Raw genomic sequence first — 14332 nt, forward strand, 5'->3', positions numbered from 1 at the left:
CTCACCCAGGCAGCCTTCCCTGATTGGGCCAAAATGATGCACTTCTCCCACAAGCCTATGGCGTTGGTCTGTATTCTGGGTTGAATGTAGATTGAATGAATTACTGCATCTCTGTCCTCCCTGCTGTCCCCAGCACCAAGGCTGTCACTTCCCTGGGGCCCAGGCCTGCCCTTGAGGCCACCTGCCGCCTTGGACGAGTCACTTCTGTCCAGGCTGCACTGTCCTCATCTGTAAAACAGGACAGCAGAGCTTCTGTGAGGGACCACTGGGCAGCGCATGAGACCACGTGCGTAAATGCTCAGAATGGCGGCCGGCCCCTGTGGCCGCTCCCTGAGTGGTACCCAGTGTTCCAGCCACTCCCGTGGCTACAGGAGCCAGAGAGGCCTTTCGAAAGATGGCTTGGAATGCATCACTCCCACAGATCATCCTCGGGGTCTGGCCTGAGAACAGCCCCCTGAGGCCCTGCCTGGCTCTGGCCTGTTTCCCTCCCTGGTTCCATCTCCTGGCACCACCTCCTCGTTCAGGCTCTGTTCCCATCACCCGGAACTTATCGGGGGGCTCTGAAGACCCCACATACGCTGTCCGCTCAAGGCTCTCGCGCAGGTCCCTCCTTTTGCCTGGCTCGCCTTTCCCCCTCGCTCCCTCCTTCACCCGACTGGCTCTTACTCAGCCTTAGGTGCCTGTTTCCAGGAAGCCTTCCCTGACCACCTCCCATGGCCAGGGGAGACATCCCGGCTCTGTTTCTGCAGCACTTCCCCCTCCCTCCCACCTGGCCATGACCTGCTTACCTTCAGGCTCCATGAGGCCAGACGCCGCGCCTTGCCTTGCTCGCTGCTGTTAAGCCAGCACCTGGCAGTGTCTGGCGTGGAGTAGATGCCCAGAAAAAAGTTAATGACTAACTGAATGGAGGGATGAGTCAGTTCTGCATCCCCCACACTGCAGGAAATGTCTGTAGAACAGATTTGAGTGGGAGGTTCCAGCAGGGCCTGGGAGAAGCCCCTGGGGTTTGGGCGCTGGGTGGTGAACAGAGCCGAGCCCCCCTCCCCAACCCCTCCCACGGGTGGGTCAGCCGGCACCACCCCCCCACAGACCCCGGGGCCCCAGAGCCAGCTTCCAGATGCTAAGCCCCAGCTCAGCCTCACCTCTTAGCTTTTCCATCTGCATAGCCCGGGCCAGACCCCGCAGCCAGCGTCGCAAGCAGCCAGGCCAATCGTCCTGGCGTCTTCCTATTTTAGACATCTCGCTGCCTCGGTCCCTTCTAATGTTTCCAGCCCGGCTGCGGGGGGAGGAAAAAGAGGTTACTGCTACTTTAAATGTACTGTATGAAGGCGAGGGCTGGAGAGGGGCCTGCTTGCAGGAATACCCAGTCATCTAGTTGGAAAAGCCGCCAGATGGAATACAAAAGGAGAAACCCAGACGCTCATGGAGACAGCCTTGGTTCATAAATCAGGTGGGGCCAGGGGCTGGGGGCCCATTCGCCATGGAGCCCGATTCCCTCCTGGACCAAGACGACTCTTACGGTAAGAGGGCCCCGGCCCCTGCGAAGTGGCAGAGTTGGGGATTTGGCCGCGCTGCTCCGCTGCTCGCAGACTTTTCTCTGCTTGCTGCAGGAATCCGAGTTGATGCGGGGAGGCCGGCAGGCGGCTGGGCACCGTCTGGTCTTGGGGCCTGTGGGTGGGCACGGGTGCTCCGGGGGAGGGGGCACAAGGCCTAAGCGTTCCCCCTGGGCAGAGCCGGGGGCAGCCCCTCGGACTCTGGACATGAGTAGGGTCAGGGGAGGGAGAGGGAGTTTGGGCTGCTTCTGTTTTGCTCTTGGCCAAGAAGGAAAGGAAGGAAGTTTGCAGCCCCCCTGCCTGTCTGCCTCGCTTGGGTCCCCAAGCCTGCCGGCTGCTGTGGGGAATTTAATGAGTGAGATCCTACAGATAAATATAGATGGACCAGGCTTCAGGAACGCACCCTGTAATTAACGCCCAGCTGAAGGCACGCCCCACTTTGCAGGCCCCCAGGGGCTACCACCGGGGGCTGCTCCCGCTGTCCCTGCTGCAGCCTTTGGGGTGGCTGGAAACCCCAGGGAAGATTGCCGGGGGACAGTTGCCAGGACGGAGCTCTTGCTGCGAGGCTGGGACAGGACTTGTCAGACTCGGAATGTCTTGGCCAGGGTTAGGTTCTGCAGGCTTGGAGCTCCAGGGACCCAGGGAACAGGAACCCCTGCTCAGCCTGGCCAGGGAGCTGCCCGTCGGCTGGCATGCCGGGGTGCCCTGGCTGTCTCTGGGCAATGTGTGCCTGAAAAAAGCAGGAGGGCCAGGGTGCCTGAGGGGCCGAGGCAGGGTGGGGGGGCAGCAGATTTGGGGGTTCAGCAGGGAGAAGGCCCTGTTGGCCATAAAGGGGGCATTGAGAAGTGGCCTCACTCCAGCTTGGAGCTGCCTTTGGGGGCCCAGGTCCTCCTGGGACCACAGTTCCTGTGAAGAAAACGGAGTTCTCCCTCTGGACCCCGCTCCCACCCCTACCCCAGCCAGGCCTGGCCTCCATACAGACTCAAGGCCAAATTTCCTTCCTTCTGCAGGAGCTCAGCTCTTTCCAGGGAGAGGGGCCCTTTGCCATGTTCGGGGCTGTGATCCTCCAGGAAGATCTGGCAAGGCCCAACCCATGGACCTGGCACTGCTGGGCAGTCAGGGGACTAGAGGATGTCTGCTGAGTGACCCCCCGCGTGCCCAGCTGTGTGTCACGGGCACGGGTGCAGAAATGATGAGCTAGCTCAAGAGGCAGAAATAGTTTGTGCTTACTGAATGGAGGGAGGAAAGAGAGAAAGAGAGGGAGGGAGGGAGGGGGGCAAGAGGAAGGGACAAAGAGAGGCCCCTGACCTGGAAGAACTCCCAGCCTCGAATGGGAGACAGACAGACGAATGAAATGAGGCTGGATTGAGTGATGAGTTCCCTGGGGAGTGGGGCACAGACAGTCTGAGATATGCCCCCGGAAGTGCTTACCTGAAACTTGGTATAGCCTTGCCTGAATGTGACTCTACAGACGGCACAGACCCTTCGCTGGGGGACCAACCCGTGGCCAAGTGAGGCTCTCTCACTTCTCCCAGGGCTCCATCTCCCCACCTGGGACCCAGAGCCCCGAACTGCTGTGTCCTGGTTTGCGAGCAGCAGCCTCTGGGCAGGGCGAGGCTGGTACCCTGGAAACAGTGTGCACCCTAACTAAAGGGCCCCATGCATGAGGGGGCACCTTGTCTTTATCTGTTTTGGGAGACTGTTGCTGGTCTTCTGGAAGCTGGTCAGGTCGTAAGGTTCCGAGGAGCCAAGAGGAAGAGGCAAAGGGACAGAGGGAGCCTTAGGAAGGAGTTAGGCAGGAATGGAGGAGAGCTCAGGCTCTTGCAAGTGATCTAAGGTCCAGCTGAGAGGGGTCTGGCTCCAGCATGCCTGGGAGGCCCAGAGCAGAAGGAGCCTCCTGGACCAGGCCAACGAAGGAAAACCATGGGCTCAGAGTCACTTCCTCTCTATGTAGCTAACTACTTTCAGGTCCTGTGTTAAGTTTTGGGGTTGGAAAGGCAAGTGAGACCTTATCTTTGGCTTCATGACATTTCTAGGTTAGGCTGGGAGAAAGGAGAGCACCCTGGTGGGGGAGATCAAGGCACTGTGGAACGCCTCACCCCACATGTGGAGTCCAGGAAGGCTTCCTGGAGGAGATGACTCCTCCACTAAAGAAGTTGATGACTCTTCCCTTCATGAAACCCTTTCTTCACCTGGCTGCTAGGAGAGGTCACTCTCCTGATTTTTTCCCACCTATTTCTCAGTCTCTTCTTCTGGCTCCTTCTCTTGAATCCTTACTTTTTCCTGCTACCCACACAGTCCCTTGACCAAGATCTGCTGCTTCTGCCTCCCTGCATGATCTAACTCTTTCTCCTTCACGCACCCACTCCTTAGACTCTGGTCCTACTGATCTGAACTTGCTCACAATCATCAGTCATTGTCAGCCCAGGGCCTTTGCACATGCTGTTTGCTTTTCCGGGAACACTCTTCCTCTCACTCTTCAGTAAGCTAATTCCTCCTTCCCCTCTTGTTCCCAAACTCAAATGAAAAGTCACCTCCTCAGAGAAGCCTTCCCTAGACCATGTTCCTGCGATCCATCAAATGAGATCTCACTCTTACTTTCTCTTTTCCTTGATATGGTCTTCTCCTATCTGTACAGGACGTTATTGTGTGTGCACGCATGTGTGCTTGAACTTAACGTATCCCCAAGTCTCTGAGCTCTCAGACAGCTGTTATCCCCTGAGCATAACTCTCTGCCTGGCCCAGAGTAAGCATCCAGCACACATGTCGAATGAGTGAGTGAACAAATTCCGCTGGCCCAGGCAAAGAGGTGAGGAAAGGCATTCCAGGCAGAGAGGACAGCAGGTGCAAAGGCCGGAGAAACTTCTGAGGGTTCCCCAATACTTCCAAGGAGGGTGGTGCTTTGGGTCGGGGTTGACAGGCTGAGCTCCTTGGGGGACTCGGAAACTTCAGTGGATACAGGGTTGGGAGAAGCACGGCTGGGAGTGGGGCTCTGGGCCCCCTTCCATGGCTCAGATCAAGCAAGACTCTCTCCTTCTGTCTGGTGGAGAGCCTGAGCTTTGATTCCGTCCACCTGGTGCTCCAGGAATGAAGGGATTTTGGCCACATCCCAGCCACTGGTGCAAATGCTCTGGAGGGCGGCGCCGTGTTGAGGGGTTCTCGGACAACTGGGCTGAGCGGTGCCCTATTGGATGGTCCTGAGGTGAGAGACCTTTCCAGCAAGGCCAGTGAGGGCTGAGGTGGCTGGGGGAGTGGCAAACACAGGAGCAGGGGTTTCTTTACACAACAGTCAGAAGCGGGAAGGCAGGGAGCAGAAGCCCTTCATGGGCAGGCCTCAGTTTCCCTGTGTGTAAATCGAGGCAAGGGTCAGACAAGATCTGGCTGACCCCCTCTGACTGCCTGACAAGTCTGGCTCAGAGAAGCTCTTCCTTCCCATCTTTCCAGTTGCTGAGGAAGAAAACAGGAGGACCCTGTTTTCTCACCCTGTAGAACATTCTCTGGTCGGGTTCTCACGCCATCCTGCCACTCCTCCACTTTGCCGACGTGGCCTCCCACCCCTGCCCTGTGGCACATCTTGGTGCTTCTCTGATGAGGGCATGTTTTGATCGCCTGGTCGCTAGTCTGACTCTCATTTAAGACCATAAGGTTCTTGAGGGCAGAGCTGTGCCTTGGCTGCTACTGCATTCGCTGTATGAATGAATGAATGAATGAATGAACAAGTGAATGAGTGAATGACACCTGCTGGATCCCGCCCCGGACGTGCTCTGTGTCCTCAGGCATCATCCCCCACTCTGAGCATGATGTTCCCTTCGTGGTCGTTTACACCCCACACCCTGGAATGATCTGGCTCTGACCATCTAAGATTCTAAGTCCGACTCAGCACTTGGCGCCCTGTCCCCTCCCTGTGGCCCAAGCCTCATCCTGGCTCCCTTCGCCTTCGGGCGCCCTGGACCAGGTCCCTGCTCCTCGCTCAGCCTTGGCTTCTTTGTCTGACAAATGGGCAGACTTAGCAGGGCCCTGCCCACCTCCCTGGCTGTCTCAGGGAATGACAAGGTAAAATCTCATGAGACTGGACACCTGGAGGGGGGGTGGGGGGGATCTGTGATTCCCAGAGGGAGTTGGGCTTGGACAGACAGCCGGGATCAGTGTTCCGGAAGGGGCTGGTTGCTCGGAAATCCTGGGGGCAGAAGAGGCTCCAGTTTCTTCCTGGTGATAACAAGCGGGGACATCTGCCCCCGTTGAGGGGGTCCCAGTAGGCTGGCAGACAGAAGTGATTTTATAAACTTCCCAGTGCTGCAGGTACAACAACCAGGCCTATTTACTGAGGCCCTTTTCCGGCTGAGGCTCCATGCAAGGTCCTTCATGGACTTTGTCTGCTCGAGTCCTCAATACCATAGATACGTTGCTGTTAGTTCCATTTTCCAGATGAGACAACTGAGGCTCTGGGAAGTTAAGTGATGGCCAAGGTCATACAAGGTGATTTGAACCCAGCTTGCTCTACAGCTCAGGACCTTGACTTTGGGGCACTGTCTGATAGCTGTATCATTGCCCCTCCGGGAGGCCCCTTTACTTCCCCTAGGCAAATCCTGCCTCCTGGGAGGGTTTGTTGGCACAGCTCTTGGGAGGAGCCCGACGCGGCAGCAGCCATAACCGAAGGCCATACCCACCCAGCTGGGAACGGCGAGCAGAAGCAGCTGTGATGGGACAGGGTCAGTCTAAAGAGAAGGCTATTTTGGGCTAGAAGCTGTCAGGGGTCTGATGTCACCACTCTCCAGCCCTTCCCGTGAGAGGAGGAACCAAAGATGTCAGAAGCGGGTTTGCCTCAGCTGGTAACAGATAGACAAAACCCGTAAAAGAACAGCTGTATGCCCGGCCATGCGCCTCCCTTTCATCATCTGGCTTCCCCTCACCAGCACCCCGTGGGGTGGGAGTTAGCATTCTCATGTTAGAGATGGGGAAACCAGCTCAGAGAGGCTGAGTGACTCACCCAGATCACACAGCTAGTGAGTGGCAAGGCTGAGAGTCATGTAGGTTTGTCCCACCCCAGAGCACATGCTCTGAACCCATGCCCACTAGGTCCTTTTCTAAGGCTGTGTCTATGTGGGTGGACCTCTTGGGAAGGGTGTTTAGTCCTGGCCTGCCTCTCAGGACAAGAGCCTGGGACCTCCTCTTGCTCTGCCACTTGGCTAACCCAACAGGTCTTGGGCAAGGACCTGGGTGGATCCTCAGCGAGCTTTAGCTTTCCTGTCTGGGGAACTGGGTAGTGATGCCAGGCTGGCCTACCTGGGCTGGGGAAAGAATGCCAGACCCTGATTCCTTCCATCCTGCCCTGGGGCTCTGCCCTGGGCCTGCTGGCCACCAAAGGAACAGGAATAGCCACGCTCCTACCCGGGGCCCTTTCCTAGGTGGACGAGCGAGGCCAGTGAGGCAGAGTGGGGACCCCATTTACTGAGCACCTAGTACATGCCAGCTCTGTGATGTGTTCCACATGGAGTTACCGGCTCCTGGTAGAGGAAGGAGCGACCTCACTGCGGACACGAGATAATCGCGGCTTAGAAGGGCCCACAGACACAGGCTCTAGTGGGGGCACTCAATTCAAGCGTAGGACTCCAAGACTCCTGTGCCTTTTTCCACATTCTAGGCTGTTTGGCCCCCAATCCAAAGCCCTTCCCATGCCCAGGAAGGCCTCGGTCCTGCTGGCCAGCCATGCCTGGGCCTCTGACCCTCCCCCATCGGGCAGGTGGACGGGGGGGGGGGTGGAGCCCCCGCCTTCTTGCCCCATTGCCTCATGGGAGTCTGGGGAGAGGCTAAATCAGGAAAAAATAGTCAATAAAGAAGAACAATGAGGATGGTCGGGAGGGGCTTAAATCATTTATGTGCCCAAGCCTCAGCAGCTGGCTGCACGAGAAGGCTAGGAAGTGGGGCCCAGGGAGGGGGACGCAGAGGGCAGCCCCAGGTCTGGAGCTGGGCCAGGCAGAGTCAAGAGAAAGCTCAGGAGAAAGGAGCTCCTGTCCCCCAGGGAATGAGGCTCCTGGTGGGAGGAGGGAGGAGCTCCTATTGTTTAGAAAGCAAAGACATCCCCCCTCCCTCCTCTCCATAGGTTTCTGGTGGGCTCCCTCCAGAGCTGCTCTTGGCAAGCACGCCCAGGCCTCGGCTTCTGTCCTGGGCTACTTGGCTCTGCTCATCAGAGGGCTGGGGAAACTAGTAGCCACCTCCCACGGCTCCCACTCTTGAGAGGACCACGCCAATAGATCATGCCTTCTTATGCCGTCCAATGGGCAGGTGGGGGCCCCCGAGTGAGGAAGAACAAGGAAACACTCAGGGTCCAGCCTACCTCCTGTGGACCCTGAGACCTACCCTAGCTCCAGCTCCCAGCCCCCACCTCAGGCCAGGCCCCCCTTTGGACTCCTAGAGGGCTGCCTCACCCCATCCTGGGTCTTCCATCTCAATCCATGTCCCAAACTCATCCTCAATGTGCAGCCGAGGGGACCACTCACAGGCATCTTAAAGTCCCACAGGGCACCCACTCACTGCAGTCAGATAAAGTGTAAACTCATTGACACGGCCTCCAGGCAGTCCACCACCTGACCCCAGGTTGGTGCCTCTGCCCTTGTCTCCGGCCACATCCCTTCTTTCTCCCCACCCCCATCTCCATGAATTATTCGTTGCCTTGAAGCTCTGTCCTTCTCCTCCTCCCTCACCTTTGCCCTTGCTGTGCCCCCTGCCTGGACCAGTCTTGTAATACAGCTTTCCCTACCACTTCTCCCCCAACCTGGCCACTCTCACTCATCCTGAGCTCTCAGCTCAGGCGTCATCTCCTCCAGGAAGCCCTCCCTGACTACCTTACTGTGCTCAAAGGCATCCTGAGCTTCCTGCTGTCCTGTCACACACTGATGAGTACAGTCCATTTGCTTTCCTGCTTGTCTCCACCTCTGGGCTGTGAGCTGCTTCAGGAGCCAGACCGCAAACTTGGAGGCTGAGACCGGTGGGGTGGAAAAAGAGGTCAGGATGACTTTGCCTCTGGCCCGTGGAATGTTGGTGTCCACACCAGTGGGGGACGTGAGTGGAAGAGCAGCTTCTCAGTGGGAGTGATGTCCTGGGCTTGCTCTGTCTGAAAGGCCTGCGGGACCATCCGGGGATTTTCCCGTAGAAGGGTCTGTGATGGTCTTTCCAGATGTGACCTTGGGAGAAGCCCCAGCTCAGGGTAGAGGACAGGAGTGGCTGAGGTCTTCCCAGCTGTGTAAGTTCCACTCCCATTCCCAGGCTTTTTGAAACCTTACTCATCTGCCCAGCCAAGGTCTTGCCACCTCCTCCAGGAAGCCGGCCTTGATCAGCTTGGCTGAAGCTTGGCTGAAGCTGCTTGGTTTTCTCCTTTACCGTACCCTCTTGGCCATTACCGCATCTAGTCCTAAGGCATCCCATGAGCTATGCCTTGGAAGTCTTCACGATGGGGTCACAGCCCTCTGTCTCTTGGAGTCTCCACATTGTCCTGCACAGGGCCCCCTCACACAGAATAAAAGGCATGTGGCGCACCCCGGACAGAATTGCTTCCCAGCAGTCTCAGCCAGTGGGATTCTAGGGAAAACTGAACGGAAGCCTAGAGAGGCTTTGGGTCAGATGGACACAGGCGAGCTGAGGGGGGGGGGGGGGGGGGGGGGGGGGGGGGGGTGGCTTTCTGTCCAATCCGGAAGCGTGTGCCGGGTGGCTAGATCCTCATAACCCCCGGCCCCGAGGCCCTGCAGCCAGTGACCTACATCCCGGCGTGCCTGTGTGTGCGTGGACGCACACGTATGAAAGCATGTGGAGGGCGTAAGCACGTGTGAGCAGGACAGAATGCCTGCGAGGGGGCCTCTGTCCTGGCTGGCTGTGGGGGTCCCACATGTGCACCCCAAGCTCCCACCGACTCTGCACCAGAAGGTGTGGGTCTGTGCTCCAAAAAAGCCAGCTCGAGGTTGCACGGTTCCTGAAGTGGCAGCTGGGGCTGTCCCCCCAGCCCCCACCCCTACTTCTGCCCTGGACTCTCTCTCCCTTGACCCAAATCTTAGACAAAGGGCCTCCCTTGCCGTAGCTAATGATGGGGTGGAGGGCCGCCGCTAGGAGGAGCGGCAGTGGAGGGAGGGGAGACAGCGTGCGGCTGGGAGGGCAGGAGGGTGGGTGGGCTCTCCATGGCCCAGAAGCCAGGGCGCCTGGGAGGGTGTCTGCTAGGACAGCTTTTAGTCTTTTCTCTTGCCAGCTCTGTGGTAGGCGAGGAGGGGTGCCCATGCTCTCTCTTCTGGAGCTCTTCCCCCATACTGGGCCTCTGATAGCTTGGAGGGGAGGGACAGGGCCCCCCTCAGTCTCTCTCTCTTGCTGTATCTCTGTTGCGCTCTCTTGTCTCTGTCTCTCACTGTCTCTTTCCATCTCTCTGTCTCTCACTGTCCCTCTGTCTCTCTGCCTCCTTGTGATTCTAAGGGGTGACAACCGCTGAAGTTGGAGGGCCACGGAGCCTGGGAGCTCATGTTTGTTCTCTCTCTCTCTCTCTAGCTCTTACTGAAGTTGACGAACAATGTTATATTGATTTCAGGTGTACGACGTAGTGACTCAATAATTACATACATTACAAAATGCTCACCATGAGAAGTGTACTTACCATCTGTCACCAAACAAAATAATCACAACATTTTTGACTGTGTCTCCCACGCTATACTTTTCATCCCTGTGACTTATTTCTTGGATAACTGGAAGTTTGCACCTCTGATCCTCTACACCTGTTTCGCCCACCCTCACCCCACTCCAACCACCTGTTCATCCTCTGGGTTTATGAGTCTGTCTCTGTGCTGTCTCCCCAGAATTCCTAAGATCCCAAGCCACCCCTCTGCTCAATGTAGTGCCCCATCCCCTGAGCCAGCTCGGCTAAGTCAGGGTGGCCCCCGACCTGGGGGAGGTCACGGTCCCAGCAGGAGAAGCTGAGCCCAGGCAGTGACTGGAATGCTGAGAGGGGAAGCCAAAAAGGCCGGGAGCCAAGAGGGTGGTCACTCTTGTGGCGGGGGCCGCTCAGCCGGGCCTGCTCAGCTTCCGGTTTCCGGTGCTATGGCTTCAGGGGTTTCCATTCCCCAAAGTCCTTGGCAGCCCAGTGCAAGCTCAGCTTCTAGGGAGAAGTAAGAAGGCAATTAATCCTTGTCCTCTCGGCCCCAAGAGTAGATGGCTGTCCAGGCGCACCTTGACAGGAGAGACCAGCCAGACAGGGAACAAGGACAGGGACAGGACACCGCACAGCTCATGGAACTCTCGCTGGAAAACCTATTTTATAAAGGAGGAAACTGAGGTGCAGACATGTTTGGTGATTAACTTCTGTCCAACTACTAGGAAGTGGCAGAGTCAGGATTCGAACCCTGGCCCACGGGCTCCAAAGTCACATGGGTCCCACTGTGTGCCAACTCTGAGTGTCCCATGTGCCTAGCATCCCGGGGAGAGACAGGAGGGGCTGTGTCTGTGCTATTGGGGGGGCTGGGGTCTCCACTCACCTCGCCCCCCCATTATGTAGATGAGCCAGCTGAGACTCAGGAGGGCCAAAGCCACAGGAGCTGATCGGGCAAAGAGAGAAATCAGGGGGCCATGTAGTCAGATGGCTTCTGGAAGGGGCAGCTGGGGCGGGTGTGGCAGCAGCGGGGAGCCCCCATGGGCAGAGGGGCTGGAGAGAACTGAGATTTAGTAAGTGGAGGGCAGCAGGGAGGGCTCCCTGACAGGAGAAACAGCAGAAGCAGAGGGGCTGAGGTGGGAGTGAGTGTCTGGAGTGTCCCAGCCTGAAGCATGGGATGGGGGGTTTTAACCTCAGGCAGGGCCTCTGACCTTGGCCCTGGTGCCTCTTGGGGCCGGAGCACTGTCGAGCAGACTGTCCTGGGCCCTGAAGGATGCCCAGTAGCATCCCAGGCCTCCCCCGATCCGTCGCCAGCAGCATACCTGCCCCTCACCCCAGGGCAAGCTGTGACAACCGAGACTGTCTCCAGACATTGCAAACCGTTCCCTGGGGGACAAAATCCCTTCTGGTTAAGAACAAGTGCCCCAGAGTAATCAGGAGCCCTGGAAGGGAGCCAGGGAGGGACAGGGTCCAAACTGCCACCAGCGATGGCCTGCATGCCTGCTCTGGGTCCCGGACCCTCAGTGCCCACTAGTTCAGCCTTATCCCATGGCTGACCTGAGGCCAAGTGAGTGCGGATGCCAAGACAGGTGCCCAGCTGAGTGGTGGAACAATAGGGCTTGTGTTTGGGGAAGGAAACTCTTCCTCTCCCACCGCAGCATGGGGGGTGGGGAGGCAGTGATCCAAGAGCCAAGAGGGGCTGCAAGGCTGGGGCAGGGGCTTGTCAGAGCCAAGAGTTGGATAGAAGGGACTAGAATGGGGCGGGGAAGCTAACTTTCTGCCTGGGTTCCTATTCACAAACAGAAACCCTAAAATCAAAGCATCCCAGCCAACTGGGATGGAATTTCCAACTTTCTAACCCATCTTGACCCCATGGTCCTGGGGGTGAAGGGGTCAAGGGCTGCGTTCCAGGCTGGGGGCCTGGCCAAGGTGGGAACTCCCTGCAGCCTGAAACCCCTCTTCCCTTCTGTGCGCATGCAGTGTCTCCAAGGGAAACAGGGCTCCCTGGAGGGTGTTGAGGGCAGGTGGAGGCGGGGGGGGGGGGGGGGGGGGGGGGGGGAGGAAAGCCCCATCTTCACGGTCTACCCCTTGCCCAACCATGTATGCAGCCAGATGATCTAAAATGTGCATCTGATCCCTCTTATGGCTCCTGAGACTGCTCGACCCTCAGGAACCAGCACGCCGCCCTTACAACAGCCTTTCAAGGATGCTTTTCTCACTCCACCTGCCATACCCCAACCCCTGCCACCCCCCCCCACCAAGTCCACACTTCAGCCATGCAAGTGATGGCCAGCCTCCCTGGGCTCTCTTCTGATTCTGGAACGCCCACCTCCTCCCAATGCAATGTCCCCAACCTGGGCTAACTCCTACACATACGTTGGTGCCCAGGGGTAACCAAAGCCTCCAGGAGGCATTCCCAGGCGCCATGAGTGATGGGCCTGGTGATTGGGAGCACTGATTCCTCCAGAACACAGCTGTTCCTGAGCATTTTAGAAGGAAGGATGGGTGGGGGGGTATTAAAAAAAAAACAACAAAAAAAACCAAACACGTTTTTAGAGAAGGGGCAAGACAGAAGAGAGGAAACAAATAGACAGCAGTGGGAGGGGAGTGACCTGTCTTCACAGCCACTGACAGAGTGTGCCGGGATGGGCTGGCCCCGCAGCCTGTGCAGAGAGGCACAACCGGGTCTTGCTGACATGCCACTCTTGGATTTGGCCCCTTGATGCCCCTAATAAGGCCAGACAGGTGTTCGGGGGAGGGGCCCACCCTGCACGTCGTCATCGTCGTCGAGTATCGCCAGCACTCAGTGGAGCTCAGATTCCTTGGTCCTACGAACCCCAAGTGCCAATAGACTCTGTCCAGACCAGCGGTTTCCCAACTGTCGAAAGAGTCCTGGGGTCCCATGGAGACGCCGAAAGATTGCCAAGTCAGAGAGACTCCCCGCCTTTGTCCCCGCACAGCTCTGCCCGGAGCAGCTGGCTGTCATCTAACTATTGGGCTTGCCTGAAATTTTTCATTTGAAACGAGGGTTCTGTGGTTCCACCCATTTATAAAGAACCCACCTCCTCAAAGAGATGGAAGGCCCAGGCCCGGTGAGGGGCAGACAGGCCGAGGCGCTTTGACCTCCTGGCCCTTCCCACAGAAGGGTTCGGCCCTTGGCTGGAAGCCTAAATGTGAGTGAGTGATTGGAATCTGGAAGTAGGTTTTGTTTGGTGACAGTGAAGGACAGCAAAGGACACTTGGTTTCTCGGGTGGGGGTCGGGGTGGGAAAGAGGAACCGCTCCGGAGTGGAAAGGAAAGAGCAGAGCTGGGTGGCCAGTCCCTATGCTCGCAGTTTAATCACGACTTAACTCCATTTCCTCACTTGACCTTGGCCAAATTAACCCCTTTTGGAGACTCCGTGTCTTCCTCAATAAAATAGGACGACACTCCCATACCAAAGTTGTTGGGAGGGGTGCACGAGAACACAGAGGAGGGGCTCAACAGTTCCTGGTGGTCTCAGGATTCTCTCTGGTCCATAAACTCGAGGGAGTTCACAGTCCAAGGTTCAAATCCCAGCTACTCCCCTTACTAAATGTGTGACTTGATACAAGTTAACCTCTCTGCCTCGGCTTTCCTATCTGCAAAATGGGGATCATAGTTGCACCCACCTGCCTCACGGGAAGTAATGAGTGTATAAGCACGAAGTACCCAGAACTGGGCTGCGTACGTTTGCTATCAATAGTTGTATTCAAGTAACAGCGGAGACCAGGTCTTGCTGAGGAGAGAGCCAGAAACGGAGTCAAGGAATCAATGAGATAATAAATGAATTCAAGAAAAATCAGGGTTCCCCTGCAAATGCCTCCTGGTCCTCACCCATTAGTGGTGTTTTCCAGCTGCTGCTCTTGGCTACGACCTCCCTGCCACCCCCGCTCCCTGTGGCTCAGCCTCGCCCTGCATTTTTCTGCAAACCTGAACCCGTAGAGGTAGGATTCCCATTCCTCCCCTCGATGACTTTGGGTGATAAAGAAGTAACTTCAGCCTCTTTGAATTGAATCTTCTCTCCAGAACGTGTAACAGACCTGGAAATTGGAATTGCCCTGGAGCTGATTATTCTGGGAGGGCACCTCCTGGCATTAAAACTAAATTAGATCAAGGTACCTCTGTTATTAGCAAAATAATT

At 57.0% G+C, this 14332-nt stretch overlaps 1 protein-coding gene across 1 annotated transcript in view; it reads left to right on the plus strand.

Moving 5' to 3' along the window:
- Positions 1-1153: 1153 nt before the first annotated feature.
- DAB2IP (DAB2 interacting protein) overlaps positions 1154-14332 on the plus strand; it is a 186077-nt gene continuing 172898 nt past the window's right edge. The window contains exon 1 of the mRNA XM_032865771.1: positions 1154-1520. Within this exon, the coding sequence (XP_032721662.1) occupies positions 1481-1520 (40 nt within the window). The 5' untranslated portion in view covers positions 1154-1480. The remainder of the gene's footprint in view (positions 1521-14332) is intronic.

Source organism: Lontra canadensis, unplaced genomic scaffold (genome assembly GCF_010015895.1).
Source record: "Lontra canadensis isolate GAN:19392208 unplaced genomic scaffold, GSC_riverotter_1.0 scaffold30, whole genome shotgun sequence".
In the NCBI taxonomy this organism is placed as follows: domain Eukaryota; kingdom Metazoa; phylum Chordata; class Mammalia; order Carnivora; family Mustelidae; genus Lontra; species Lontra canadensis.